Here is a 26,200-nt window from a genome sequence, read left to right on the forward strand (position 1 = left end):
CCGCGGCCCCCGGGACGATCCGGAACCGGCCCCGACCCGGCCCGGACCCACCCGGTTTTTCTCCAGTGGGCACGGCCCTGCCGGAGAGCGCGGGACGCTCTGTCGCGACAGGCGGTGAGGGCAGCCCGGGGGCCTTCGGCAGCGGCGGCGCCGGCGAGAGCAGCGGCGGGAGCGGGGCCGGGGCAGGTGAGGGAGAGCGGGGCCGGGCTGGGGCTTCGGGCAGGAACGGGGCTGTGGCCGGGAGCTGGGCGCCGGGGCAGGGCCGGGCCCCCCGGTGTGGCACGGCCGCGGCCCCCGAGTGCGTTCGGTCAGCGGCCCCCGGTCTCTGCGCTCCCACCGACCCTCTTCCCGCCCCCCAGCATGGACACCGACCTGTACGACGAGTTTGGGAACTACATCGGGCCCGAGCTGGACTCGGACGATGATGACGACGAGCTGGGCCGAGAGTCCAAAGACCTGGACGAGGTGAGTGCGGTGGAGGGGAGGAGGGGCAGCGGCTCCCGGAGCCGGCGGGGCTCGTCCTGGCCGGAGCCTGAGCGGGGACGGGCCCGCGGCTGCTCCTGCCCCGTGCGGGGTCCGGTGAGACCGGGCAGTGCTGGCGTCTGAATGGCACGGCTCGGAGTGGGTTTGGTGTTTAAATTTTGAATTGACAAAATCCCTTCCTGGGGGAAAGGGAATGACAAAGGTCCTGCTGGAATCGCGGTGGGGACGGGGAGCTCCTGCGGCTCGGGCTGTGTTCGGCTGGTTTTGGTGTCAGTCCCATGGAGGGTCCGTGTTCCTTCAGGAGCCCCTCAGGAGGGAGCTGAGGCTGCAGCAGGGAGCCAGGGGGAGGCAGAGCAAGAGCCCACGGCCACCAGGGAATGGAAGGAGGATGGGGGGAGCGGAGGGGCTGCCCCAGGGGGGAAACGAGGGAGCCCCTTCCCATCTGCTGCTGGTCGGTGTGGGGTGGGGCTGTGTTACCCGGGTGTAGCTGTTGTGTTGTGCTCTGTGTGGCTGTTGTCTGTGTGAGTTGCTGCCTGTGCGGGTGTCCCTGCAAGCCCAGGGGCTGTTACTGATCCAGGTGCTGTGGGAAGAGCCGTGCTGCTCATCCAGGAGCTGCTCCCAGGGCACCTCTGTGGATGCTGGGGCTGCACTGGGAGTCCCTCGCTCGGGAGTGACCCCAGGGCTGTTCCCTTGGGTGGCTCTGCAGCAGCTGAGGGTGAGTCTTGGTTGCAGCTGGAGGATGATGATGATGATGATGACATGGGGGAGCACGATGAGGAGCACCCCGGGATGGAGGTGGTGCTGCACGAGGATAAGAAGTACTACCCCACAGCAGAGGAGGTCTATGGGCCTGAGGTGGAGACCATTGTGCAGGAGGAGGACACACAGCCACTCACTGGTGAGTGGGGAGGGAGCTGTGAGAGGGGGTGGAGGGAGGAGAAGGCTCTTAATGGATCCCTGGAAAGGGGAAATAATATTCCCTTCCTTCCTGCCTCTTTGGAGTCCCCTCGTAGCCTCAGGAGCTCTTTGGCTGATGTGTGCAGATTTAGGCACTTGTGATTTTTGCAAATCCGAACAAACGTGTTTTCGGAAGAACAGGAGTCAGCAGAGACTGGGAAGCTCTTTAAGGAAAAAGTAACTGCATTAAAGTCATCTCCTTTGGCCCCTCTACACTGGAATGATCCAGCTGGAAGGGCCCTGCAGTGACCATCCCATGCAGCTGAGAGAAGCTGTCAGCTGGAAAATCGAGGGGTTGTCGGCAAAACTCCCCATTCCTGGGGGCCACTCCTGACCCTGCTGGTTTGGGGGCTCTGGGAACAGTTTGTTGTTCTTTCTCTTGTTTCAGAGCCCATTATCAAACCTGTGAAAACCAAGAAGTTCTCCCTGATGGAGCAGACGCTGCCGGTCACTGTCTACGAAATGGAGTGAGTGTGGGGCTGGGGGAGGCAGATCTGGGGGCTTTTGTCTTACTGACCCCAGCACAGACCTGAGAGCAGCCAATTCCCAGGTTCTGAACCCAAAACAAGAGGAAGTGCAGGACAGACCATCTCACCGACGTTTTCCCTCCCCACCAGCAGCACAGGGCAGGGTTGGACACAAAAGGAGAATCTCACCTCAGGGGCTGAGATAAAGCTCCATAGCAACAGCTTGTGGCTCAGGAAACATTCTTGGAATGATTTGCATTGGAAGGGACCTTAAAATCCATCCAATCCCACCCCTGCCATGGGCAGGGACACCTTCCACTATCCCAGGTTGCTCCAAGCCCCATCCAACCTGGCCTTGGACACTGGCAGGGATGGGGCAGCCACAGCTTCCCTGGCCAACCTGTAGCACACATCATATTGGGACATTTTGGGTTGATCCCAGTCTCAGATTAGGAACTGTTCCAGTTTCCACTGGGAATTTTTATGCTGCTGGGTGAGTGCAGAGTGCTGTGCAGTCAGCAGGACACTGCAGCTCTGCTGCCTGGGTGTGTTGGTTTTGTCCCAAAGCAGCTTCTTGGACACCAGGGCTGGGAGAAAACCTCCTGGAAAAATTTCCAAATGCATTAAAAATTGGAGATGTAATATCTCACATGAGTTTTCTATGGAATGAAAAGCATCATTTGCTTTTTCTGTTAAAAGTCTGATGTTGTGGTGGGTGGAGGGTCCGTGTCCCTGTGTGTGTGTGTGGTGTCTCTCTTTGGCATGAGCAGATGGAGCTGTGGGAGTCTCCTTGGGCTCATCTCTCCACTCACCACTTCATGGCCAGTCAGGGCTTTTCCCAGTTTTAAATGTTCATCTCCAGGTGTGGATCCCAGGACCAGGTGTGGCTGAGCAGCAGGTCCCTGGTGGTGAGCAGTCCCTGTGCCTGGCACCCAGCAGCCTCGTGTTTTCCAGAGGGGACAGGATGTTCCTGGAGCTGCTGTTCAGTCAGGGGTCCCTCAGCTGCCTGGAGGGGTTCAGCAGAGCTGGAGCAGAGCCCAAGAGCTGCTGGGGCTGGTTTTTCTCAGCCCTTGCTTTGGCTCAGTCGCTGACCTGGGCTCTGCATTATCCACCCCTTCCCTGATCCCTGTGTGCTCTGCTCATTCCATTTGTAATTAATTCCTTTTCCTCCTGTTTGTTGATATAAATGGTTAGCATGGGGCCAAGAGAAATTCCTTGTGGGATGTAGCCAGAAACCTGCAAGCTTGGTATTGATTTCCCATTTAGCCTTATTTTCAGACCAATTAGGAAGGTTTTAATCGGGGTTAGTATTGATTGCTGTATTTTTTAGCTCTTAATCAAAACATTTGACATTAAGAAGTCTATTGCATCAGTGAAAATTTAATCTGTTTAAAAAGGAGATTATTTGACAGCACTTACTCTCTGCAAGCCTCTGGCAGTGGCTGCATGTTTTATAGCCTCCCATTATTTTTTAGGGGTGGTAATTTAGGATCTCAATTATCTTTTGGCCAGCATCCATCCAGAAGTGACCAGCTCATCATTACCCAGCTCAGCTTCTGATTTGAAAAAGACTTAATTCCTTGAGTCCCTGGAATGTCACTGTATTAAGACTTGAAAATCAGAATTAATGGTCTGTGGAGCCCCTGGCTGCTTTCAAAGCTCCGTGGGGTGCTTGTTATCCAGTACCATGGTTTACCTGCCTGCCTGCCATGGTTTCAGTGGAAGTGCTTCATCATCTGAGAACATGGATGTGACTTTTGCTCCAGTACTGACTAGAAGAGAAGGAAAATATTCAATAATATTCCATTGCTGGCAGCTTTACCAGCTCCGTATCCTCCCACCCACTGCCATCTGTCTGGGACTCCAACTCTCTTGTCCTCCCCATCTGGAAAGTGGGATTCTTCCTCCGCAGGGCATTGGCAGGATAAAAGTTTGGCGGGGATTCAGGGGGCACCTTGGATAGAAAATGTAGCTGAAGCGGCACCTGCTTTTCTTAGACACAGCAGAAGCCTCCAACAGTCTTTTGTGTTTTGTTGCTGCAGTTTCCTGGCAGATCTGATGGACAACTCGGAGCTGATCCGGAATGTGACTCTGTGTGGGCACCTTCACCATGGCAAGGTACTGGGAATATCCAAAGTACAGGAGTGGTGATGGTGACCTCTCTGTTTGCTTTGCCAGCCCTCCTGGCCCCTGGTTCTCTGCAGCAGCACCTTCTGCTCCTCCTGCTCATGCACTTATTTATAGAATCCAAGGATGGATGGGGTTGGAAGGACCTTAAAGCCCATCCAGTCCCACCCCCTGCCATGGGCAGGGACACCTTCCACTATCCCAGGGTGCTCCAAGCCCTGTCCAGCCTGGCCTGGGACAGTGCCGGGGATCCAGGGGCAGCCCCAGCTGCTCTGGGTACCCTGTGCCAGGGCCTGCCCACCCTCCCAGGGAGGAATTTCTTGTCCTCCTCCAGCTTAAGGCCATTCCCCCTTGTCCTGGTGCTGCATTTCCCTGTGAAATGTGTAGATTTTTTTGTGGGTTGAATTTGTAGGTTTTGCAGTATCCTGCTCAGCGTGCTCTGTGCTGCTGCTGGAGGGATGGGGCTGTGTTTGTGTCTGTCTGAAGGGAGGCTCCTCCTGTCTCTGCTCTTTTCCAGACGTGTTTTGTTGACTGCCTGATAGAACAGACGCACCCGGAAATCCGGAAGCGCTACGACCAGGATGTGAGTGAGCTCCTGGGGTGTTCCTGCCCTGGGGAACCTGCCCTGGGGAACACGGGGTGGCTTTAACACCCTGAGGGAGGGTGACTGTGCATGGGGACAAGGTGGTTCAGTGACTGGAATGTAGGATTGGGAAGCCAGAGCTCAGTCCTAATTCTGCTTCTGTCACTTACTTGTCACCTTAGTGATGTGTCAGAGTTACTGTGTCCTGCTTCAGACTGAATGTCTGATACCAAAATGTGAGACTCTAATTTTTGTTTTGCCTTTGCAGCTCTGCTACACTGATATATTGTTCACAGAGCAGGAGGTGAGTGGTTTTGTAGTGATTTTATCCAGTTGCCTCATGCTTTACTCACAGTTGCTGTAGGCAGTTTCCTCATCCATTTTAACGCCTTTCTGTGCCTTCCACATTTTGGTTATTTTTTTTATCAGTAAAACAATCTGCTCCTCTTGTTTGCCTCAGGAAGACTCCTGATCTAACTTCCTTCCCTCATCTCCATGCATGATTTTATAACCTGTGTAATGTTAAATCTACAGCAGAGTCACCCCAGTCTGGGGGTAATTCTTACTTTCTTTGAGAGAAAGAGGAGGAAGGGGTTTGCAGCAGTGGTATATGAGGAAAAAAACCTATTTCAAAATAAATACATTTCTCTTTGTTTTCCTCAGCTCTGACTCCATGTGGTTGGGCATAAGTGGGAATGTTATTTTGTGTCGTGACCAGAACAATTCTTTGAAACACTTTTTTTTCCTCTTCTTAAAGTTCTACTTTATACTGTGTGATCAAGTCTTGTGCTTTGAGGTGTAACTGGGTGGCAGCAGAGGGTGAAAGCACAAACAAACACCCACAGTCTGTCTCGGGTATTGCCTCCTCAGCTGAAATCAGGTGTGGAGGGTGTAGTGGTGGCTCACCAGTCTGACCAGTACGGATGGGAGAGCTGGGCACTTCAGTGATCTGAGGTTATTACTCTCTTCCAGGATGTCCTGGATGGATGTTTACTTCTTTTCACTTTTCTGGTTTTTCCTTGATCTTCTTCTGCATCTGTACATAGTGGTCCTTTTATTTGTTTTTTCTTTACCTGTATTCCTGGTTTCCTGTGTTTCAGAGGGGGGTGGGGATCAAGAGCACCCCAGTGACGATTGTTCTGCCGGACACCAAAGGAAAGTCTTTCCTCTTCAACATCATTGACACTCCAGGTGATTGTGCAATCCTGAAAATCCTGCTCTGGGAAGCACTTAGCTTTGTTCTGTACTTTTTATAGCTGATCCCAGCCTAGTCCTGAGCCTTCAGCTGAGTTCATTCCTGTGAAGTCACTTCCAGCAGTACTGACCCATAATGCCCCAGGATGCTTTGGCGTGAAGGGACCTTAAAGTCTCTCTAGTTCCAAGCCCCTGCCATGAGCAGGGAGAAGTCAGGCTTCTGTTTGTGATTAGCTGGCTTAAGTGAGGGCTGGTGAGGCTGAAGAGGTGTTTCACTCAAGCAGCACAGGTAGAATTTCCTTTCCCAGGTATTGCCATGTGCAGGGGGACCCTGCTTTGCTCAAATGCTGTTGCCCCACAGTGAGACTCAGCAAGTTCCTCAAGCCTCTGACAGGCTCCTGTGGAGGGAACATAATCACAGATCAGCTTGTAAGAAACTTTAGGAAAGAGGGTCTTGGGACACATCTGCTGAGCTACAGCTCAGGATGAGGGAAGTAAGAGCGCAGGAGGAGGCTGGGGGGAGAAGCATCTGTTGTCTTTGAGAAGAAATCTTCCTCCTTTTCCCAAAGTACTTGCACAGAGCTGTGGGGAAAACAGTCACAAATGTGAGGAAAAGTGCCTGTTTAACACATTGTTGTGTGCATTCTCAAAAAATAGCATTAGAGCTGAAGCTGAATCCCCATGGGGAGCTCTGGCAGCTGCTCCCAGGTCCCTGCCTCAGGAGGAGCCATCTCCGTTCTGCCTCTCTGGCTACCAGCAGCCAGAGGCATCTGCAGAGCCCCCCAGCTTCCCACCCTGTGTGCTGCTGCTGCACCAGGGCTCACTGTGCTTCTCACTGCCCACCTTTGTGTGGTTTTGAAGGTCACGTGAACTTTTCTGACGAGGTGACAGCCGGCCTTCGCATCTCGGATGGCGTCGTGCTCTTCATCGACGCGGCCGAGGGGGTGAGTGCCACCTTCTCCTGGGGGTCACATCCCTCCCTCTGGAGTCTTTGCTTCTGCCTTAGCATGAAGGCCTGGGATGGGTTCAGCTTTCTGGGGTGAAGGGTTTTTGGAGGACGGTTTGGGAAGCGAGGGCAGCCAAGCCTCTGGCTGCTGTGTCCAGGCTGATTGATGCTGTGGCCCGTAGGCTGATTGTCTGACTTGTGTGCATCTCCATCCCCATGATACCTACAACTGAGCAGGTTATTTATATCACGGATGTCCACAGGGTTGGATTCAAGGAATTTGGTTGGGTTGGCACTTATTTCTGAATTTCAGGAGAATTAACTGATTGCTGGTTGCTGAGCTGGGGCTTTTCTGCAGCCTGGCAGCAGAATAAGGGTCACTGGTTGCCTCTCACGCCCCAGAGAGCATTTTGTGGAGGCTTTCCTGGGGCTCTGAGCTCGCTGTTCCCCACAGGTGATGCTGAACACAGAGAGGCTGATCAAGCACGCGGTGCAGGAGAGGCTGGCAGTGACTGTGTGCATCAACAAGATCGACAGACTCATCCTGGAGCTGAAACTGCCCCCCACAGATGCTTATTACAAACTCAGACACATCGTAGATGAAGTTAATGGGCTGATCAGGTGAGGGTGCTCGGGTGATGCATTGTTAATGCTTGCTGTCCCTGTGCCATGGCTCTCAATGAGCCCTGCATGTGCCTGAAAACTCATCAGTTTGTCTCTTGATATGTTCAATCATAGAAAATGGGCCAGGAAGAACCACTGGAAGTTCATCTCAGCCAATACATTGAATTAAGCAGGACTGGCTCTTCCTGCCAAGCCCCAGGGGATTTCATTTCCCCCACCCCGTTTCACTTTTCCTCTATTAAAAAGCAGGGAAAGTGGACCTATGACCAGAGCAGGGAATTTGTGCTCCCAAATGTCTCAAGTACACTGAAATTATCCAGGTTGTATCCCAGATTGGAGGTTGAGATGTCTCAAAGCTCCTAAATACTTGCTACAAATCTAAAAGAGGATTTGCTGTCCCAACTCCTAAACAAGGGTTATGATACTGACACAGTCAAATCTTTTGCCAGCCCTGCTCAGGGAAGGGAAGGACATCTTGGTAGCCATGCATGGTTTCTGTGGGTTCTTCTGCATCCAGGGATTTTTTGACAGCATTCTGCCCTTCAAGTGTGTGTGGATTTGCACACAAGCTCCCTGGCATGTCTCTGTTCAGTGTGTGCTGGCATCAGGCAGCTTGGGAGCAGGGTAATTCACCCTGCCTAGCACGGCTGTGAGCTCATTAAACCTGTTTTGATTAAATCCTATCCCTGTATTATTTTTTCCCTTACTTGGTTGACCAACTTGGCTGCTTTTTCATGGGAAGAAAAATTCTCCCAGATAAAAAAATCTGAAGCGTTTGTGCTGGTAATTTTTTAGTTCCAGGATCTTTAAATCTTTGCACATTAATGCTTTGAAGTTTATAGGCAGAAAATGTTCCTGACCCTGAGATTCTGATGGCAAGCAAGCTGCAGCCTGTTTAAAGATGCTTTTTGGCAATGCAGGCTCCTTGCCTGTCACATACTGCTGTTGGGTGTGGGAAGTGGGTTGAAGTGTCTTCTTTGGTTCATAACATTGATTTGGTTTTATTTTTCTCCTCTCAGCATGTATTCCACCGACGAGAACCTCGTGCTGTCTCCCCTTCTGGGGAACGTGTGCTTCTCCAGCTCTCAGTACAGCATCTGCTTCACACTGGGGTCTTTTGCAAAGATTTATGCAGACACATATGGTGAGGATTAGCCAGAAACCTGATGCACTTCAACATCTCATTCCCCAACCTTTCTTGTGGAGGTTTTTGAAGCAGTTCAGCTTCCTCTGCACACGGCCAGTGTTTGTGTTCTGGAGTTGTTGGGAGTTGAGTGGTGCTGCAGAGCTGAGCCTCGGGGGTTAAAAAGCAAAACCACAGTTTTAGCAAGATATTTTCTCCTGATAAATGTTTCTTGAGTCAGAAGCCAAGATTTTACACATACCCTAAGCAGGAATAACAAGCAGTTGAAGGCAGGTGTGTGCGTTGTGCTTTGCCTCCTCAGCAGCAGCTCAGGAGTGAAGCAGTTAAGCTCTCCCTGCCTTTTCCCAAAAGTCCGAGACTCAGCTGCAGCTGGGCACAAGCTTGGCCCACAAGGTTTTGCACTCTTGCCCTCTTTCTTTTTTAAGAAACTGTCTTTTTCTGGCTTGGATTTAATTTTCTGCTCCCCAGGTGCCCACTCAAGGCAATCTGCTGCGTGTAGCAGCAGGCTCTGTGCTGGCATTAGCAGCTGCACAGCCCAGGTTTTTGAAGTCCCCCACTGGGGAATTTGGGGATCTGTAGGAGCCATGAGCAGGGGAAGAAGGAGGTTGTAAAGCAGCTGGGCCAGCTCTTGCAGAGAACTTGGCCTGAGGGAGGATGAAGTTGTAGAGGTCAGGGACTGATGGTGTCAGGACTGTCACATGTCCTGAGAGTTGGGAGCAGTAAATGAACTCCCTGGGTGTCACAGCGTTAACTCAGAGCTGCTGGGGTGAGACCTTGGGGGTTGAGGGGGGCTGAGGACAGCACAGTTGGCAGGAGATGCCAACCAGGTTGGGCAGGCAGGAGCTGAGTTCTTGGAGTTGGGAATACTGGATTCTGGTCACCAGGGATTGTATGGGCAGCCACCACACGTCAGCTAACAGGAGTTAGAGCAGCTTAAGTGTCCAGACTGCAGCCACCAGGAAACTCCTTGTGTTCACACATCTGCCCACAGCAAAAGCTTGTTTGGAACCTGCTGTAGGTTCTCACCCTGTCCTGGTATTTGTAAATTCACTGTGACAGCCAGCACTGCACTGCACCTTCAGCACTGGATGTTTGGCTGTGTGCTTCCTGAGAAAGAGAAAGGAACCTGGAGATGTTCAGCAGGGCAGAAAATGCTGGTGCTGAGCCTGCAGGGCCGAGGGGTGGAGGCCGTTCCAGCACCTTGGCACTGCAGCAGCAGTCACAGCGTTCCCATTTGGAAGTGCAGCAGATGTAGATGTAGCTGGGCTCCTGCAGCACTCCTCAGCTCTGACCCCGTGGGTAGCAGAAAACTGGAGTGTTCCTGGGAAGTCTGTGATCTGCAGTGTCCCTGGGCTGCTGGGGACATCCCCAGTGGACTCTTTCTGCTCATCTCTGCCTGGTCTCCCCAGGACAGCATTTAATCTTTCACTCAGAACTGGGACGAGGCATTCATTCATCAGCATCAGTTCATTAAATTGAATCCTCAGGCTTGTTTTAAAAGCCAAAAAATAAAGATTTCTAAGCTAAAAGAAATGCAGTGACATCTGAGAGACTTTTTCATTTGCCCTTTCCTTTAGGAGACATCAATTACCAGGAGTTTGCGAAGCGGCTTTGGGGCGACATCTACTTCAACCCGAAGACGTAAGAATCCTCTTCAAATGTCTGTTGCTTTATTCCTGGGGTTTTCCCTCCTTTCCCTGTAAAATGTGGACTAGATGACCATCCCAAGGTCACTCCTGATCCTATGATCCTGTGGGAATCATAGGGAAGGGTTGAGTCAGGCCTCCTGCCTGGTGTGAATCCGCATGGTCCTCCTGAATCCCGCAAGCAGGAGCAGAGAGGCTCCTCTGGCCTTCATCTGGAGTGAGCCTGGCCCACATGTCCCTGACAGCTTTGCAGGGGATGGGGAGGGAGCAGAGGAGGAGCTGGGAGGAGCAGAGGCTGTGTAGGGGAGCTGGCAGGCTGCAGTTCTTGCTCCTCACCTCTCTGGTCTCCAACAGCCGCAAGTTCACCAAAAAGGCCCCGACGAGCAGTTCCCAGCGCAGCTTTGTGGAGTTCATTCTGGAGCCCCTGTACAAGATCTTGGCTCAGGTCTGTGGTGGGTCATTCTCCGTCCCACAGCTCCAGGCAGGAGCAGCTGGGGCTGGGCACTGGGAGGTGGCTGGTGGGTCTGGTGTCTGTGGGACTCTCCTGTCCCAATCTGCACAGGGTGGGCTTAGAGCAATAGTTATTTCTTGCAAATGCAGCCCCGTATTTGCAGTGAATAGAACAGTCCTTGCTCTTCCTTATGTGCTTTGATAGCAGCCAAGTGACAGTGCTTGGACTTGGAGCAAAGACTTGGAGCACAAGTGGGATGAGGAGGAGCTGGGGCAGCTCAGCCTGGAGGAAAGAAGGCTCGGGGGGACCTTGTTGCTTTCTACAACTCCCTGACAGGAGGGGGCAGCCAGGGGCGGGTCGGGCTCTGCTCCCAGGGAACAAGGGACATTACAAGAGGAAATGGCCTCAGGTTGTGCAAGGGAGATTTAGATTGGAGATTAGAGAAAATTTCTTCCCCCAAAGGCTTATCCAGTCCTGGCACAGCTGCCCAGGGCAGTGGTGGAGTCACCATGCCTGGAGGGACTTAAAAGCCATGTGGATGTGGCACTTGGGGACTAACATGGGTTCGTGGTGGCCTTGGCAGTGCTGGGGGAATGATTGGCCTCGATGATCTTAGAGAGCTTTTCCAGCCTTAATGAGTCCATGATTCTATGATTTGACCCATCTGGCTCTCGTGTGAGCTCTAAAGCAGTGCAGGTGCAGAGCCCTGAGGGTGGTGGCTGGTGTGTGATGCTGCACTGGGGAACTACTGACAGGGACCCCCACAGTGAACCTGAGAGTGGGACTTGTTGTCTTGCAGGTGGTGGGGGACGTGGACACGACCCTGCCCAGGACTCTGGATGAGCTTGGCATCCACCTGACCAAGGAGGAACTGAAACTGAACATCCGGCCCCTCCTGCGGCTCGTCTGCAAGAAGTTCTTTGGGGAGTTCACAGGTAAAAGCTGTTTGTCTTCCCCTCCACAATCCTCCTTATGTCCCCAATACCTCCCACCAAGAGTCAAGGGTTATATTTTGGCCAAGGAGTGCTAACTTGCACAGATCCTGCTCAGTTTCCCAAATCTAAACTATGAGGCCGCTTGCCCCTAGGACAGCCTGGACACTGCTCACCTCTCCCCTGCTGCTGCGTGTGCTGCAGTCACCCTGGCTTTGCCTTGTGTTTATGGAGTCCGTTTCTCTCCTCCACACTGGTTAACCTTTTCCTCACCAAGTGTTCCTGTTGCAGGCTTTGTGGACATGTGTGTGCAGCACATCCCCTCCCCGAAGGTGGGGGCCAAGACAAAAATCGAGCACACCTACACCGGCGGCGTGGACTCCGACCTGGGGGAGGCCATGAGCGAGTGCGACCCTGACGTAAGGAGACTCCTGTGTTGACTCTTGAGTGTGCAAAACCAAGGCAAACAGGCCCTGCTCCCCCTGTCCTGCCAGGGCAGCTGCCTCCCAGCCAGCCATCTGCACAGATTTGACTTGCAGCACTCTGAAACCTCTCATCCGACACTGGAACAAATCTCTTCGCTCCATGGAGCTTCAGCTGCCTGCCAGGGCAGCCCTGGAGAGAGGGAATTGTTTCACAGTGTTCAGAGAGGAACAGGACTAGGTCAGGACTCCAGAGCACGTGGGAGCTGCAGGGTGGTTTTGTGTCCTTTTGCAGTCTTTTTGTCCCTTTTCCTTGAAGTTTGATTCTCTCTCCAAACTCTAAAAAACTGCATGGTGCTGATAAAAATAACCCTGTGTTAGTTAGTCAGCACCTTTCCTCTCCCAGCCCTGCAAACCCTTCCTCCTCCAACAGCTTGCACTGAGCTGTCATTCAGAGTTGTCTGGAGCCACCAACGCTGGCAGCTGAGTGAGGAATTTGCCTGCGACTTTTGCTCTGATGTCTGCAGAGAAAATTAAATATCTTTTTTTAATGAGTTGTGATTATCCACATTAAACTCCACAGTGGTGACTGTCACCACATCACTAGTGTGAAGTGACCTTGTGGCACTGGAAGCTGTGATCTGGGGGGGCTCAGGTGCTTTGCCCTGAGTAGGTTTGCAGGCCAGCAGGTGACATTTCTCCTCATGGCTTTGTCCCAACCACTATTTGCTGCTCTACAAGAATAAGGACAGGAGCTCCAGAAGAGTCCACCATGGTCATTCCAGGGCTTTCCATACAGGGCAAGGAGATGCAGGGCTTCAAGTGCCAGGAACTAAAGGACTTGGCAAATCAAAACAATTATTTCTAAATTCCAGCCCATTAATCCCTTTTATCCACAAATCATAGAATATTCTGGGTTGGAAGAGATCCACAAGGATCATCAAAGTCCAGTCCCGCCAGGTCTGTGTCAGTTTCTTGACTGTGTTTTGAAAGAGGCTCATTTCTCTCTCTCTGTGTCACGGGAAGGGTCCCTTGATGTGTCACACAACCAAAATGTACAGCACTGATGATGGTGTCCAGTTCCACGCCTTTGGCAGGGTGCTCAGCGGCACCATCCACGCTGGGCAGCCTGTGAAGGTCCTTGGGGAAAACTACACCCTGGAAGATGAGGAGGATTCCCAGATCTGCACCGTTGGACGCCTCTGGATCTCCGTTGCAAGGTACGGGAAGCTCTGGCAACGTGCTCGTTGGGAGAGGAGTCAGCTGAGGGACTGGGAGGGAGGGAGAGCTGCCAGGGAGAGGGAGGAGGAGGGCACTGGAAGGTCTGAGGCTGCAGTGGTGCTCTCCTGCCTTTCAGGTATCACATTGAGGTGAACAGGGTTCCTGCTGGCAACTGGGTGCTGATCGAGGGCGTGGACCAGCCCATAGTGAAGACGGCGACAGTGACGGAGCCTCGGGGCAATGAGGAGGTACCGTGCCTGGCTGGCATTGCTCAGCCTTCCAGGGAGGCAGGTGATGGGCTACATCCCAAAAGCTCCCCTGGTGGGAGCTGGTGGGGTTAAAGAATCCCTGTCTGCCACGGTGCCAGGGCACAAGAGCCACTGAGGGAGAGAGAAGAGCTTCACATACTGTGTCTTACCCTGAGGACATAAAGGGATGCAGTTTCAGCTCTTTGTCCTCTCTGGTTGCAGGCTCAGATCTTCCGTCCCTTGAAGTTCAACACCACGTCTGTTATCAAAATAGCCGTGGAGCCAGTGAACCCCTCAGAGCTGCCCAAAATGCTCGATGGTCTCCGCAAAGTCAACAAGAGCTACCCCTCACTTACAACCAAGGTACTGCTGGGGGCAGTTGGATTAGATGATTTCCAGAGGTCCCTTCCAGCCTTAGCTGTTCTGTGATTCTGTGTGCGTGGGTGTTTCCAGCCTGTGCTGGGGGCAGCCTCTGGGCTGAGCTTCAAAATAATCCGTTTTTTACTATAGGTTATGTTTGTTGTGGGTCTTTCCGTGCTGTTTCAGTTGATCTCATAAATTATGTAGAAATAGCAGAAAAGTGTAAATCCAGCAGAAAAACACCCACCCTGCTGTGCCAGGGAAGCAGCTTTCTGCAGAGCCCAGCAGCACTTCCTGCTGGCAAAGGCTCTGGGAGCTTTCCTTGGGGTGTTCTGACTCCAACCAGTGTATTTAAGGCTGATCCTTCCTCAGGCTCGAGTAGGAGCCCAGCAGGCAGGAGCTGTGAGCAGGGGGCCTGCCAGCTGAATCCCTCTCTTGTCTTCCAGGTGGAAGAGTCTGGGGAGCACGTGATCCTGGGAACAGGAGAGCTGTACCTGGACTGTGTGATGCATGATCTGCGCAAGATGTACTCCGAGATTGACATCAAGGTGAGGGAATGAGAGAGGGCTTTTCCCACTGGAAACCCTGGACAGGGTTTTGTTTCCCTGTATCAGAACGATGAGAAAATGAACCTGCCTGAACATACAGCATGGATTTTGTCACGCTCCTGTAAAAGTAATAAAAAAAAGCTGTTAGGGTGTAAAAGGGCCTCTTAGAGCCTCACTGTGACACCACTGGGACTGAGAGACTGCACACGGGCTTGGAGAGGAGTTTTCCATATTCCAGCCGTCCCCTGTGCTTCAGCCATTGCCTGGCTAGCATCAAATAAATAAATTTAGCAGAATTTTTCATACCTGGAATTGGATTTAAATTCTCCTGTCTCATTTGAATGAAGGAATTAGTGAAGCTGCCTGTGCAGCCTCAGTGCTTCATACACGACACTGATTTAAAACACTGCCAGCTGAACCGGTTTTTCCTTGTAGGTTTTTCCTTGTAGGTGTTCTGAGGTTTCAAACAGTCTTTTTACAAACAAAAAAATACTGGAAACCTTACAAACCTTTTGTTCTTGTAGGTGGCTGATCCAGTGGTGACATTCTGTGAGACAGTGGTGGAAACATCCTCCCTGAAGTGCTTTGCTGAGACACCCAACAAGAAGTAAGGGCCCCTGGGCAAGCTGGGCATGGGAGGGGGCAGAGGGAGGGTCTGTCCCCTCCAAGGGGGCTGTTCCCACTGGCTGTTGTCCACACAAGTGGCACATGCCTGAGTGAGCAGTGTCCCATTGACCTGAACTCCTCAGGAACACACCAGAGTCCCAGGGATGTTCCTGTGCTGTGTAGGAGCTCTGAGAATGGAGGGAATAAACAGATCCACATCCTCCTTTTTACCTAAGTGTCACACCTCAGCAGTTGTGAGAGCTGTTCTGGGATCCTGGGGCAGGTGCCAAAGGGCCCTGTGCTGCCTTCAGTAAATCCCCAAACAATTTCATGAGCCAAAGCTCTTCTCTTATCCATACATAATCTTGGATTTGTTCTTCCCAGTGATGCCCTGGAGCCTTTCAGCTGCTCTCATCTCCTTCCTCCAACACCTCACAGTGCATGTGATTGAAAGAGGGAGGCCTGGGAGGGAACATGGAGATCTCTGTGCACAGGATTGTTGCCATACCTGAATTTTCAGAGAAATCATGATCTGCTGACATTGGCTCTCCTGTGTTCCCCTGTGGTTTCTGTTCTTCTTGCCTTCCTTTATTCTGAGACAATCTTGCCATGTTTGGCATTTCCTTATTTCTGGGAACAGAGAGGTTCCAGTCTTCATGGAATCACAGGATGGTTTGGGTTGGAAGCAACCTTAAAGACCATCCAGTTCCAGCCCCTGCTGTAGGCAGGGACAGCTTCCACCAGACCAGGTTGTTCCCAGTCTTAGGTCAGGCTTTGATGTTCTGGGCACATGGAATGACCTGTGCTGGGGGCGGGTTTCAGGTGTTGGAGGGTTCTCTGAGGCAGCATCTGGTGTGTCAGACACAGCCCCCAGAGGCACTTTGCCTGGCCCATGGGCTCCCTCCTGCAGTGGACAGGGGCTGGACATGGGACAGGAGGGCTGGAGCAAGGCTGTCCCTCAGCTGTCTCTTTCTGGGGCTGAACAGGCTTCAGAGAGAAGTTGTTGAGCACCTGGGCTGTGTTCACAAGAACACAGGAACAGCAATGGGTGCAGGTGGCTTCATCAACCCAACCACGTCCAGGCTGGGTGCAGTCAGAGAGTCACAGAATGGTGCAGTTATTAAGGTTGGAAAAGACCCTAAATGAAGTCCAGCTGTCAAGCCAGCACCACCATCATGTTCACCACTAAACCATGTCTACAAGTGCCACATCCACGTGTTTTTTGAACAGTTCCAGGGATGATGACTCCACCACTGCCCTGGGAAGTCTGTGCCAGGCCTTTACAACCTTTTCTGTGTAGAAATTTTCCCTAATATCTCACCCAAACCTCCTCTGGCTCAACTTGAGGCTGCTTCCTCTCCTCCTGTCCCTGTTCCCTGGCAGCAGAGCCCAACCCCCCCCCCCCGGCTGCCCCCTCCTGTCAGGAGTTGTGCAGAGCCAGAAGGTTCCCCCTGAGCCTCCTTTGCTCCAGGCTGAGCCCCCCCAGCTCCCTCAGCCCCTCCTGGTGCTCCGGCCCCTTCCCAGCTCCGTTCCCTTCCCTGGACACATTCCAGCCCCTCAGTGTCTTTCTTGGCAGTGCAGGGCTGCCAGTCCCTGAGGTCTTCCCAGTTACTCCCATTTCCCTCACTGTGGCTGGTCGTGGCTGTCTCTCCTCAGGAACAAGATCACGATGATTGCTGAGCCCCTGGAGAAGGGACTGGCAGAGGACATTGAGAACGAAGTGGTGCAGATCACGTGGAACAGGTATGAGTGATCTGGGAGAGCAGGAATCCAGCCAAAAGTAAATAACTGGGGAAAAAGGGAATGCTGGGATCTGCAGGGTGCACAGTATCAGGCAGCAGCCTCTAGGCAGAGATCCTGCTCTGATTTTCGTGCCAGCCAGTCCGTGAGCATCCCTGGCTGGGACTGTTTTGTACCTGAAGGGAACAGGGTTGTAAATACGTCCTGACTGCAGGTTGGATTCTTGCTCCTAAAGCTTCTTCCCATTCTCTCCTATCAGAAAGAAGCTGGGTGAATTCTTCCAGACCAAATACGACTGGGATTTGCTGGCTGCCCGTTCCATCTGGGCCTTCGGGCCAGACGCCACTGGCCCAAACATCCTGGTAGATGACACCCTGCCCTCAGAGGTGAGGAGTGGGGGCCACTCTTCAGTGAGACCTTTGTTCTGTGGTGCCAGGAGGTGCCCACTTCTCCCAGAACTTTCAGCAAGGGCCTGGTGCCTTTGGGGTGTTCATTGTTTGCCACAGCTCAGACCTGCTGCACTTTCCCCACAATGATCCTACACTGGTTACCAGGTCACCTGTTATTTTTCAGGTGTTGCTGTTTGGGCCAATGTCCTCAAATTGCCAAAATTTGCAACTAGTGGCCTTGCCTTTCAGGATCACCAAAACATTGTCTCTTAATTTATAGTGCTCTAGAAATTACATAATGCTCATGCTCTTGAGCTGTGGAGGGAGGAGTGGACATTGGGGGCACATGGGGACATTGCTGCTCTTTTGGAAACTGGCTTTTAAACACTGGGTAATGTGTGTTAGTAGCTGTGATGAGGTGTGGTCTCTGAAGCTGTCTGTCTGTCTGTCTGTCTGTTTCTAGGTAGACAAGTCTCTGCTGGGCTCGGTGAAGGACAGCATCGTGCAGGGCTTCCAGTGGGGGACCAGGGAAGGGCCCCTCTGTGATGAATGTAAGTGGGACCTACGGGGAAATTGAGATAATGAGGTCTTGATTGAATTCTTCCATCTCTAAGCAGTCAGGTGTTCCAGGCTGGGCAGGGCTTGGAGCAGCCTGGTCTAGTGGAAGGTGTTCCTGCCCGTGGCAAGGAGTTGGACTAGATCAGCTTCAAGGCTCCTTCCAACCCGAATCATTCCGTGATTCTCTGATATGCAGGGTTATGATGTGGTCATGCTTTCCCTGCTGGAATTAAATTTAGGAGAACTGCTGGTGGCTCTGGGCATTTGGGCATCTGGGGATGTGGTTGGTGCTGGCAGAGACGTCCCCTGGAGTCACTGGCTGTCATTTCTCCCTTTGCAGTGATCCGCAACGTGAAGTTCAAGATCCTGGACGCGGTGATTGCTCAGGAGCCCTTGCACCGAGGTGGAGGGCAGATCATCCCCACAGCCCGCAGGGTTGTGTACTCTGCCTTCCTCATGGTGAGGGTTTGCTGTGTGCTGGGCTGGTCCCCACGGATCTGCCCCGGGATGTGGGCTCACACTGACTCATTCACCCATGAGTGTCCCCAGCGCCCTTGTGGGCTGGCACACGAGTCCTACAGGCAGTCATGTTCCAGCCTGGATGGAAACTGGTGTGCTTCTGCTCGCTCTTCCCTTCTTGCTCCTGCTGGGCTTGCTGGCAAGGGTGGGCATGGGCAGAAGAGAGGCATGTGACTCATAGCCAGAGGGAAAAAAATGTCCTTCCAGTGTTTGTGATGTTGGTTTGGGCAGCCATGGGGCAGCAGGATCCCTGTAATCCCATCAGGCACTGGGTTTGACCAGAGAACTTGAGCTGTGCCGGTGCTGGTGCTCAGTGGCTCGTGTCCCTGTCCCCTCACAGGCCACCCCTCGCCTGATGGAGCCCTACTACTTCGTGGAGGTGCAGGCCCCTGCCGACTGCGTGTCCGCCGTGTACACGGTGCTGGCCCGGCGCAGGTGAGCCGCTCCCGCTGCCAGCAGTGGGGGTTTGCAAAGCAGCAGCGTTGGCATCTGGGCTGTTGGAGAGTTCCACAGTCCTGGCACTGGTGCAGAGGGTGAAGTCTGCATGAAGTGACAGCTGGAAGCCTCCTGACTGATCCTGGCCCTGAGCAGTGCAGGGAGGGATGTTCAGGATCATGCACAGCCTTTGGGTTGTGCCTGGTTCTTCCTGAGTGTCAGAGAGGAGAAGGTACAAAGGGATGTGCTCAGACCTGGGGCCCCAGCACAGGAAGGACTTGGGCCTCTTCCAGTGGCTCCAGAGGAGGCTGGGAAGATGCTCAGGGGGCTGGAGCGACTTCCCTATAAAAACGGGTTGGGAGATCTGGGGTGGTTCAGCCTGGAGAAGAGAAGGCTCCAGTGAGACCTTAGAGCCCCTTCCAGTGCCTAAAGGGGCTCCAGGAGAGCTGGATAAGGGCCTGGAGTGCCAGGGAAAGGGGGAATGGCTTCCCACTTCCAGAGGGCAGGGTTAGATGGAATACTGGGGAGAAAATCTTCTCTGTGAGGGTGGGGGTGCCCAGAGCAGCTGTGGCTGCCCCTGGATCCCTGGAAGTGTCCAAGGCCAGGTTGGATGGAGCTTGGAGCACGCTGGGATAGGGGAAGGTGTCCCTGCCCACGGTAGAGGGGATGGAGCTGTGTGGGGTTCAAGGTCCCTTCCCATCCAGCCCATTCCATGACTCTGTGACACAAAGGAAGACCAATCCTTTGACACGTTTGCAGAGGCCACGTGACGCAGGATGCTCCGATCCCAGGCTCTCCGCTCTACACCATCAAAGCCTTCATCCCAGCCATTGATTCCTTTGGGTTTGAGACAGATTTGAGGACCCACACACAGGGACAAGCCTTCTCTCTCTCTGTCTTCCACCACTGGCAGGTGAGTCCGTGCCCTGGGGAGGTGGGGAAGAGGGACAGGTAGGATCAGGCACCAGGTAGGTGCTCTCAGTGCCACAGCTCCCACGGGGCAGGAAAGCTCTGGAGAACATCCTCAAAGGATCTTGGGGAGGCTTTGTGCACCAGCTGGTCCACGTCTGCCAGGGCTTTGTTCCAAGTCCCATCACTCCCAGTCCTAGTGAGGGAGCCCTGAAAGCTGCTGCTGGCTGAATGTCAGGATCCTGCAGTGCCTGGGGAGAGCACATCCCCCTTGGGAGGAGGGAACCTGTTTGGGTCCACTTCATGCTCTGCAGCCTGGGCAGCAGAAGTCTTGGTGTGGGGCTCAGACTCACTGATCTGCCTTAGGAAGTTTGATCTGTGCCACTCTTCAGCTTTGCCTCTCAGAAGTGGTGTTTTAAACCTGCAGGAAACAAAGTTTGGGACAAAATACTGTTCTCTGGCCACTTCTGTGTCTGGGGCAGATCAGGTCCTGTGGGAGCCACAGCTGTGAGGTGCACAGTGATTTGGGGTACAGCTCCATGAGAGCAGCAGCTGCAGTCTGAGCCCTGGGCCCTGGCCTGAAGGTTGATACGTCAAAGCCCAAGGCTCAGCTCTGAAACAATAAGCATGCCTGCTTTGTGGAGGGGGTTGTGCTGACCAGGACTTGCATGAATTGTTCTGTTAGGATGTGTTTAGGGGTCTTACAGTACTCCCTGGGGAAGGTGGGACGTGTCTTTGGCTGGAGTTTTCAGCGCTGTATCAGTGACTTCTCACGGGCACAATCACCAGCGGTGACATGAGTTTGTGTGTGCCAGGAGAGCAGACGGGGTGTTGGGATGTCTGTGGGGCCCAGGGGTGTTTCCTGTTGCAGCTGGGGTCTCCAGGAGGTTGAGCCAGCCCCAACATTGCGCTCACATCCTGACCTTGTGTTTCAGATTGTGCCTGGTGACCCCTTGGACAAGAGCATCGTCATCCGGCCGCTGGAGCCGCAGCCAGCCCCACACCTGGCCAGGGAGTTCATGATCAAGACCAGGCGTAGGAAGGTAGGTCTGGGACAAATCCCTGTAGTGTCCCTCTGTCCCAGCAGCTGAGCTCTTGCAGTGTTGTCCCTCAGGTGTGCCACGTCCCCTCTGTGTTCCCAGAGTGGTCTGATGTCCTTTGTGCCCCAGGACTTGCCCGTGCTGCCTGTCAGAGCCTGTCGGTCCCATCAGTGACTCCAGCCAAAAACAGGATCCTGTGGCCTCTGCTGAGCCCCGCTCCCTCCCCAGCCCCTCTGACCCCTCAGTGGCCTGGTGTAGCCCCCTTGTCCACCAGAAACAGCAGGAACTGGTTTCTGTGCTGGTTTAGTGAGCTGGGCTGAGGGGCTCCCAGGGCTGCAGAGGGAATCAAGCTCCCCTGTGGGAGGGCAGTGAGCTGGTAAATGTGCTCAGCAGCAGAAACCACGTTTGCAGGTTCCTGAGGGTTGTTAGATGCCCTCAAGCTGCAGAGAAGCACCTCGTGCCTTTATTGGAGCCTGGAAATTTATCTTTCTGCAGGACCCAGGGTCTCTTCAGTGGGCTCTCTGGGCAGTGGCTGTACGGGGAATAACCCTGGCTTTGTGTTACCCTGCAGGGCCTGAGTGAGGACGTGAGCATCAGCAAGTTCTTCGACGACCCTATGTTGCTGGAACTGGCCAAGCAAGATGTCGTTCTCAACTACCCCATGTGAACCTGCTGCCCTGGCATGGGGGCTGACCCGAGCCCTGGCTGGCATCCACTGGTCCTTCCCCATCCCTGCTTGCCCAGCTCTGGCTCCTGGAGGCTCAGGGCAGGCAGGGAGCTGCTCCTCAGGTTGTTCTTCCATGGCTGTAGGAGTCTCCCTGGGCATTCATGGACCAGCTGTGGGCATTCTCCATACAGGCAGCAGCCCAGACCCAGAGCCCTGATCCACTCTGTATCATTCAGGCTCCAGCTGCTGTTGCCTCCAGCGAGGTTTTCCCTTTGGATAGGCTCCTCCAGCACACGGAGCTGAGCAGTGTGAATATGGATTCCTGAGGACTGGGCCTCAACTGTGTCAAGCATTTCAGGCAGCTGAGAAAGGGGGGTTGGTGGGAGGGATGCTGGGGGGGGCATTGCTTCTACCAACCTCCCCAGGAGGAGAGATGAGTGTGCTTTCACCTTTTTGTACCCCTTTTTTTGAACCCTTGTAAACACTTAGTACAAACTTCCAGGCTCGGCTTAGTCTGATGGTGCCCAGACATGGCAGTGCTGGGGGAGGCTCTGCTGTCCCAGTGCTTCCAGTACACACTGTCCTGATTTCCCACATCCTCAGCCCCAGTTGCCCCTGGCCTCAGCACTGTCCCAGTCCCAAGGACTCATGTCTCCTGGCTATCCCACTCCTGTGCTAATGAACGCACCAGCCAGCCCAGGCCTATTTTTTTCCTTTCTCACTCAATCTTGCAGAGTTTTCAGGGATTTCATCAGCTGCTCATCCTCTGAAAGGTTTTTGGTGCTCCCTCTCCTCTCCCCTGCTCTGTCTCTCTCTCTGAACTCTGCCCCAGTTCAGTCCCAAGTACGTGCTGTGGAACCAGGACTGATTTACATCTCCTGGGGACATTTCCTGCCCTCCCTGTCCCCTGGCTGCCCCCAGCCTGAGCTGGCCTGGCACTGCCCCCATGCTGCCGTGACAAGTTTGGCCCTGGCAGCCTCGTTCATCCCAGAGACACCACTGGGAACCTGTCCCAGAGCATCCCTGCGCTTGGAGGGGCTTGAGATGGCCCTGGGGCACCAGCACATGGAGAGCAGTGGATAAAGCCAAGGACAACCTCCTCCCCTCCCTCCCAAAACCTGCCAGCTGCTGGTGGAAACTGGGGGCACTGGGCTGACGTAAGCACAGGGGATAGGAAGCATCCACGGGACAGCACATCCAGCCATCCCACTGGGTGCTGGGTGGCTGCGGAAACTGGATGTTGTGGGGGGTAATTCAGGGCCAGTGAGTGGAGCATCAAAACCTCGGAAGGGAAGGATTTCCTGTCAGCAGACACTGGCATCGCCCCCCAGGCCATGCTGCTGCCCCACCCCATCGCCCAGCAGGAGGGAGCCGGGGCTCCAGCCCTATCACCAGGCTCAGCCTTTCCTGCCAGGGGCGTCCCCCTCACTTCCCACATCCGCCCTGGCACCACGGCCTCACCGATGGTGTGTTCCCCCTCTGTCCTGGGGGAGAGTGGGGCTCAATCCTGGCTTGATGCAAGCAGAATACAACCCTGGAACCCCCATGGCCTCGCTGGGGGTCACCTCCCAGTACAGCCCAGCACCAAACTGGGCCCCCAGGGACTGGGCCAGGCGTCTGCTGGAGCAAAGCCTGGATTGCCCCCGCCAGGGCTGCGGCGGGATCAGTGTCCGGGGCTGGCGGTGCTCGGTGCTGCTCTGCACGTCCCGGGGCTCGGGGATGGCCCCTGGCTCCGGAGCCAAGAGCTGCTCGGGGCGGGTTTGACACCCATCATCGCAGCCTCGGGCTTTCCAGGGCTGGATAACGGGGCCGGACGGGGCCCTGGGGCCGCCCGCGGATGGGCAGCGATGCCGGTCGCACCTGGAGAGCAGAACCCCGAGGCTGCGATGCCCAATGGGTCCCTGCGGGTCCGAGCATCGCCCCGGCCGTCACCCCGGGAGAGGGCGGCGGGACGCGGCCGGGCAGGCGTGGGAAGGAGCCGGTTCCCACGCAGGCTCTGACCCGGGGCAGCCGCGGACCTGGCCCCGCGCACGCGAGCTGGGATTTTCCGAGGAAACGGCTCTGCCCTGGGAATGGGGGCTGTGCGGCTGGACCCTGCCCCCAGCCCCTGCCATGCGGCTGGAATTTCCCCACACAAAGGATCTGTGCGGGTGTAGGATGCCCCAAGGGCTGTGCCTGCCCGGGCCGTGGCACAGGTAAACTGAGGCACGTGGAATCACGCACTGGGGCACCGGGGGCTCCATCCTTGGCATGAGTGGGTCAGGGCTCAGCTCTGGGACACACCCCGGGGGATGTGCCCCCACCCTCAGCGGGGCCATCAGCAATGAGTGACTCTGTGTTGGCCCGCCCAGTTGTCCCCATTTGTCCCCATCCCAGGGACTTGGGAGGTCCCACAGGACACAGCACCCTGAGCACCCATTTCCCTGTGGGATGAGCCCCCAGCCTGCGCTGTCCCCCTGTCTCCGCCCTGCTCCTGGGACCCTGACAGCCGTCCTGCTTCGACTGGCCTCATGCCTGTCTGGCTCCCAGTGCCTCCACCCTGCTCCTGGTGCCCCTGTCCACAGCCCCATTCCCCCTGTCCCCACCTGTTCCCTGTGTCCTTGTGCGTGTCCTGCTCCTGATCCCCCATCCCACCCTGCTTTGGTTTCCCTGTCTCCACCCACCCCAGTCCCTATCCTGCTTCTCAGTGTCCCTATTCCCACCCTGCTCCTGCTCTCCTCATTCCCATCCTGCTTCCATTGTCCCCATCACCCATTCTGCTCCCAGAGCCTCCATAATTCTCCTACTCCAATGTCCCAATCCCCCTCCAGTGTCCCCTTCTCGGTCCCATTGCCCCCATCCTGCCCCTGCTGTTCATCCTGTTTCCACTGTCCCCATCACTGTCCTGCTCCCTGTGTCCCTGACCTCATCCTGCTTGCAGTGCCCATGTCCCTGTCCTGCTTCCGATTTCCCCATCCCATCCTTCTCCTGTCCCTACACTGCTCCCAATGTCCCTGGTTTCCACCCTGCTGCTGATGTCCCCATCCTCATCCTGCTCCTGGTGCACCTGTCCTGCTGCCCATGTCCCTGTTCCCATCCTGCTCCCAGTGTCCTCGTCCCTGCCCAGCTTCTGATGCCCCATCTCCACCCTGTTCTTGGTGTCCCTTGTCCCCACCCTGCCCCTGTCCTGTGCTCCATATCCCTATTCCCACCCTGTTCCTGATGCCCTCATTCCCATTCTGCTCCAGATGCCCCCATCCCCGCACCTGTCCCAGTGCCCCCATCCTGCTCCTGGTGTCCCTGTCCACAGCCCTGCTCACACTGTCCCCGTTCTTGTCTTGATCTCCATGTGCCTGTACCCATCCTGCACCCTGTGTCCTTGTCCCTGACTTGCTTCTGCTTCCCCCATCTCAGCCTGCTCCCAATGTCCCTGCTCCTGATCTCCTCATCCCCATCCTGCTCCTGGTGTCCCTGTCCACAGCCCCACTTCCAGTGTCCCCATTCCTGTCCTGCTCTCCATGTCTCTGTCCCTATCCTCCTTCCTGTGTCCTCATTCCCCTTCTGCTCCTGGTGCCCCAATCCCACCCTGCCCCACTCCCTGTCCAGCTCCCTATGTCCCTGTCCTCATCCTGCTCCTGCTCTCCCCATCCCCATCTTGCTGCCAGTGTCCCCATCACCCATTTTGCTCCCAGTGCCTCCATATTTGTTCTGCTCTCTATGTCCCCATCCACCTCCCAGCATCTTTGTCCCCTTGTTGCTTCCATTGCCTTCATCCTGCTCCTGGTGTCTATCCACAGCCCTGTTCCCACTGTCCCCATCACTCTCCTACTCCCTGTGTCCTCGTCCCTGTCCTGCTCCTGATGCCCCCATTCCTCCATTTTGGTCTCCACATCCCCACCCTGCCCCAGTCCCTGTCCAGCTCCCTATGTCCCTGTCCTCACTCTGCTCCTGATGCCCCCCATCCGCACCCTGCTTGTGGTGTCCCTGTCCACAGCCCTGCTCCAGTGTTCCTTCCTATTCTAGTCCTGCTCCCCATGTTCTGTCCTGCTCCCTGTCCTTGTCCCTATCGCCACGCTGCTGCTGTCCCCATGCTGACCCCGCTCTGTGTCCTTTCCCTATCCCTTGTTGTGTCCCCATGCTGACCCCGCTCTGTGTCCTTGTCCATATTCCCCCATGCTGACCCCGCTTTGTGTCGTTGTCCCTGTCAGGAAAATCCACAAATGCCAGAGGTTTACGTCCAAAAAGGAGACAGAGAAGTCCTTGAACTTTATTCGAATAAAGGGAGAGAGGCCACTGGGGCACACGCCCGCGGGCTTTTCTCTCTCGAGGTTTCTGAGGGCACGGCCTCCCTTTTATCCCAACTCCCGGCCGCACGTTGCCCTCTTCCTTTCCCCGTCGGCTGAGGCACCAGGCAGGTACAGCCTTCCCGAGCCGCCTACCACAGATCCCCCCTTGAACCTACTGTTTTACCCCAAAGCTCAGAGGTTCAGCCTCGTGCAGACCCTCGCCTGTTTCCGGAGCCAAGCTGTCCGGGCCCGGTAATGAACCTGCTGCCCAAAGTCTGCAGAGACATGAAGACCCATATCAAAGACGTTAACACCCATCAAACTGTTTGTAAAGGCATTAGCACACATCTTTCCTCTCATCCCTATCCCGGCTGTGTCCTCATCCTGACCCCACTCTGCGTCCTTGTCCCTGTCCCCCCATCCTGGCTCCAGTCCCGTGTCCCTGTCCCTATCCCCTGCCGTGTCCCCACCCTGACCCCAGCCCCGTGTCCCTGTCCCTATCCCCTGCCGTGTCCCCACCCTGTCTCGCTCCGTGTCCCTGTCCCGCTCCGTGTCCCTGTCCCTGTCCCCCTGCCGTGTCCCCACCCAGTCCCAGTCCCTGTCCCTGTCCCTGTCCCGCTCCGTGTCCCTGTCCCTGTCCCCCTGCCGTGTCCCCACCCAGTCCCAGTCCCAGTCCCTGTCCCTGTCCCTGTCCCTGTCCCTGTCCCTGTCCCTGTCCC

The 26,200-nt window shown here is 54.8% G+C and overlaps 1 protein-coding gene across 1 annotated transcript; it reads left to right on the top strand.

Annotated features, from left to right (window-relative positions):
• The first annotated feature begins 122 nt into the window (after positions 1-122).
• Positions 123-21,715, top strand: EFTUD2 (elongation factor Tu GTP binding domain containing 2). The gene is made up of 28 exons (XM_042021601.1): positions 123-186; positions 360-465; positions 1,216-1,381; positions 1,829-1,907; positions 3,950-4,025; positions 4,552-4,617; positions 4,886-4,921; positions 5,718-5,808; positions 6,673-6,755; positions 7,212-7,378; positions 8,401-8,525; positions 10,103-10,166; positions 10,526-10,616; positions 11,422-11,557; positions 11,846-11,973; positions 13,003-13,196; positions 13,334-13,445; positions 13,668-13,808; positions 14,252-14,353; positions 14,878-14,960; positions 16,616-16,702; positions 16,959-17,085; positions 17,552-17,639; positions 17,987-18,105; positions 18,506-18,600; positions 19,360-19,513; positions 20,445-20,552; positions 21,121-21,715. Exons 2-28 carry the CDS (start codon positions 361-363, stop codon positions 21,214-21,216), a joined length of 2,919 nt encoding a protein of 972 aa, XP_041877535.1. The 5' UTR covers positions 123-186; position 360; the 3' UTR covers positions 21,217-21,715.
• Positions 21,716-26,200: the final 4,485 nt, after the last annotated feature.

The sequence above is a fragment of the Corvus kubaryi genome, unplaced genomic scaffold (genome assembly GCF_017639235.1).
Source record: "Corvus kubaryi isolate FWS band 111438036 unplaced genomic scaffold, C.kubaryi_AGA036_p1.0 37152, whole genome shotgun sequence".
NCBI lineage: Eukaryota > Metazoa > Chordata > Aves > Passeriformes > Corvidae > Corvus > Corvus kubaryi.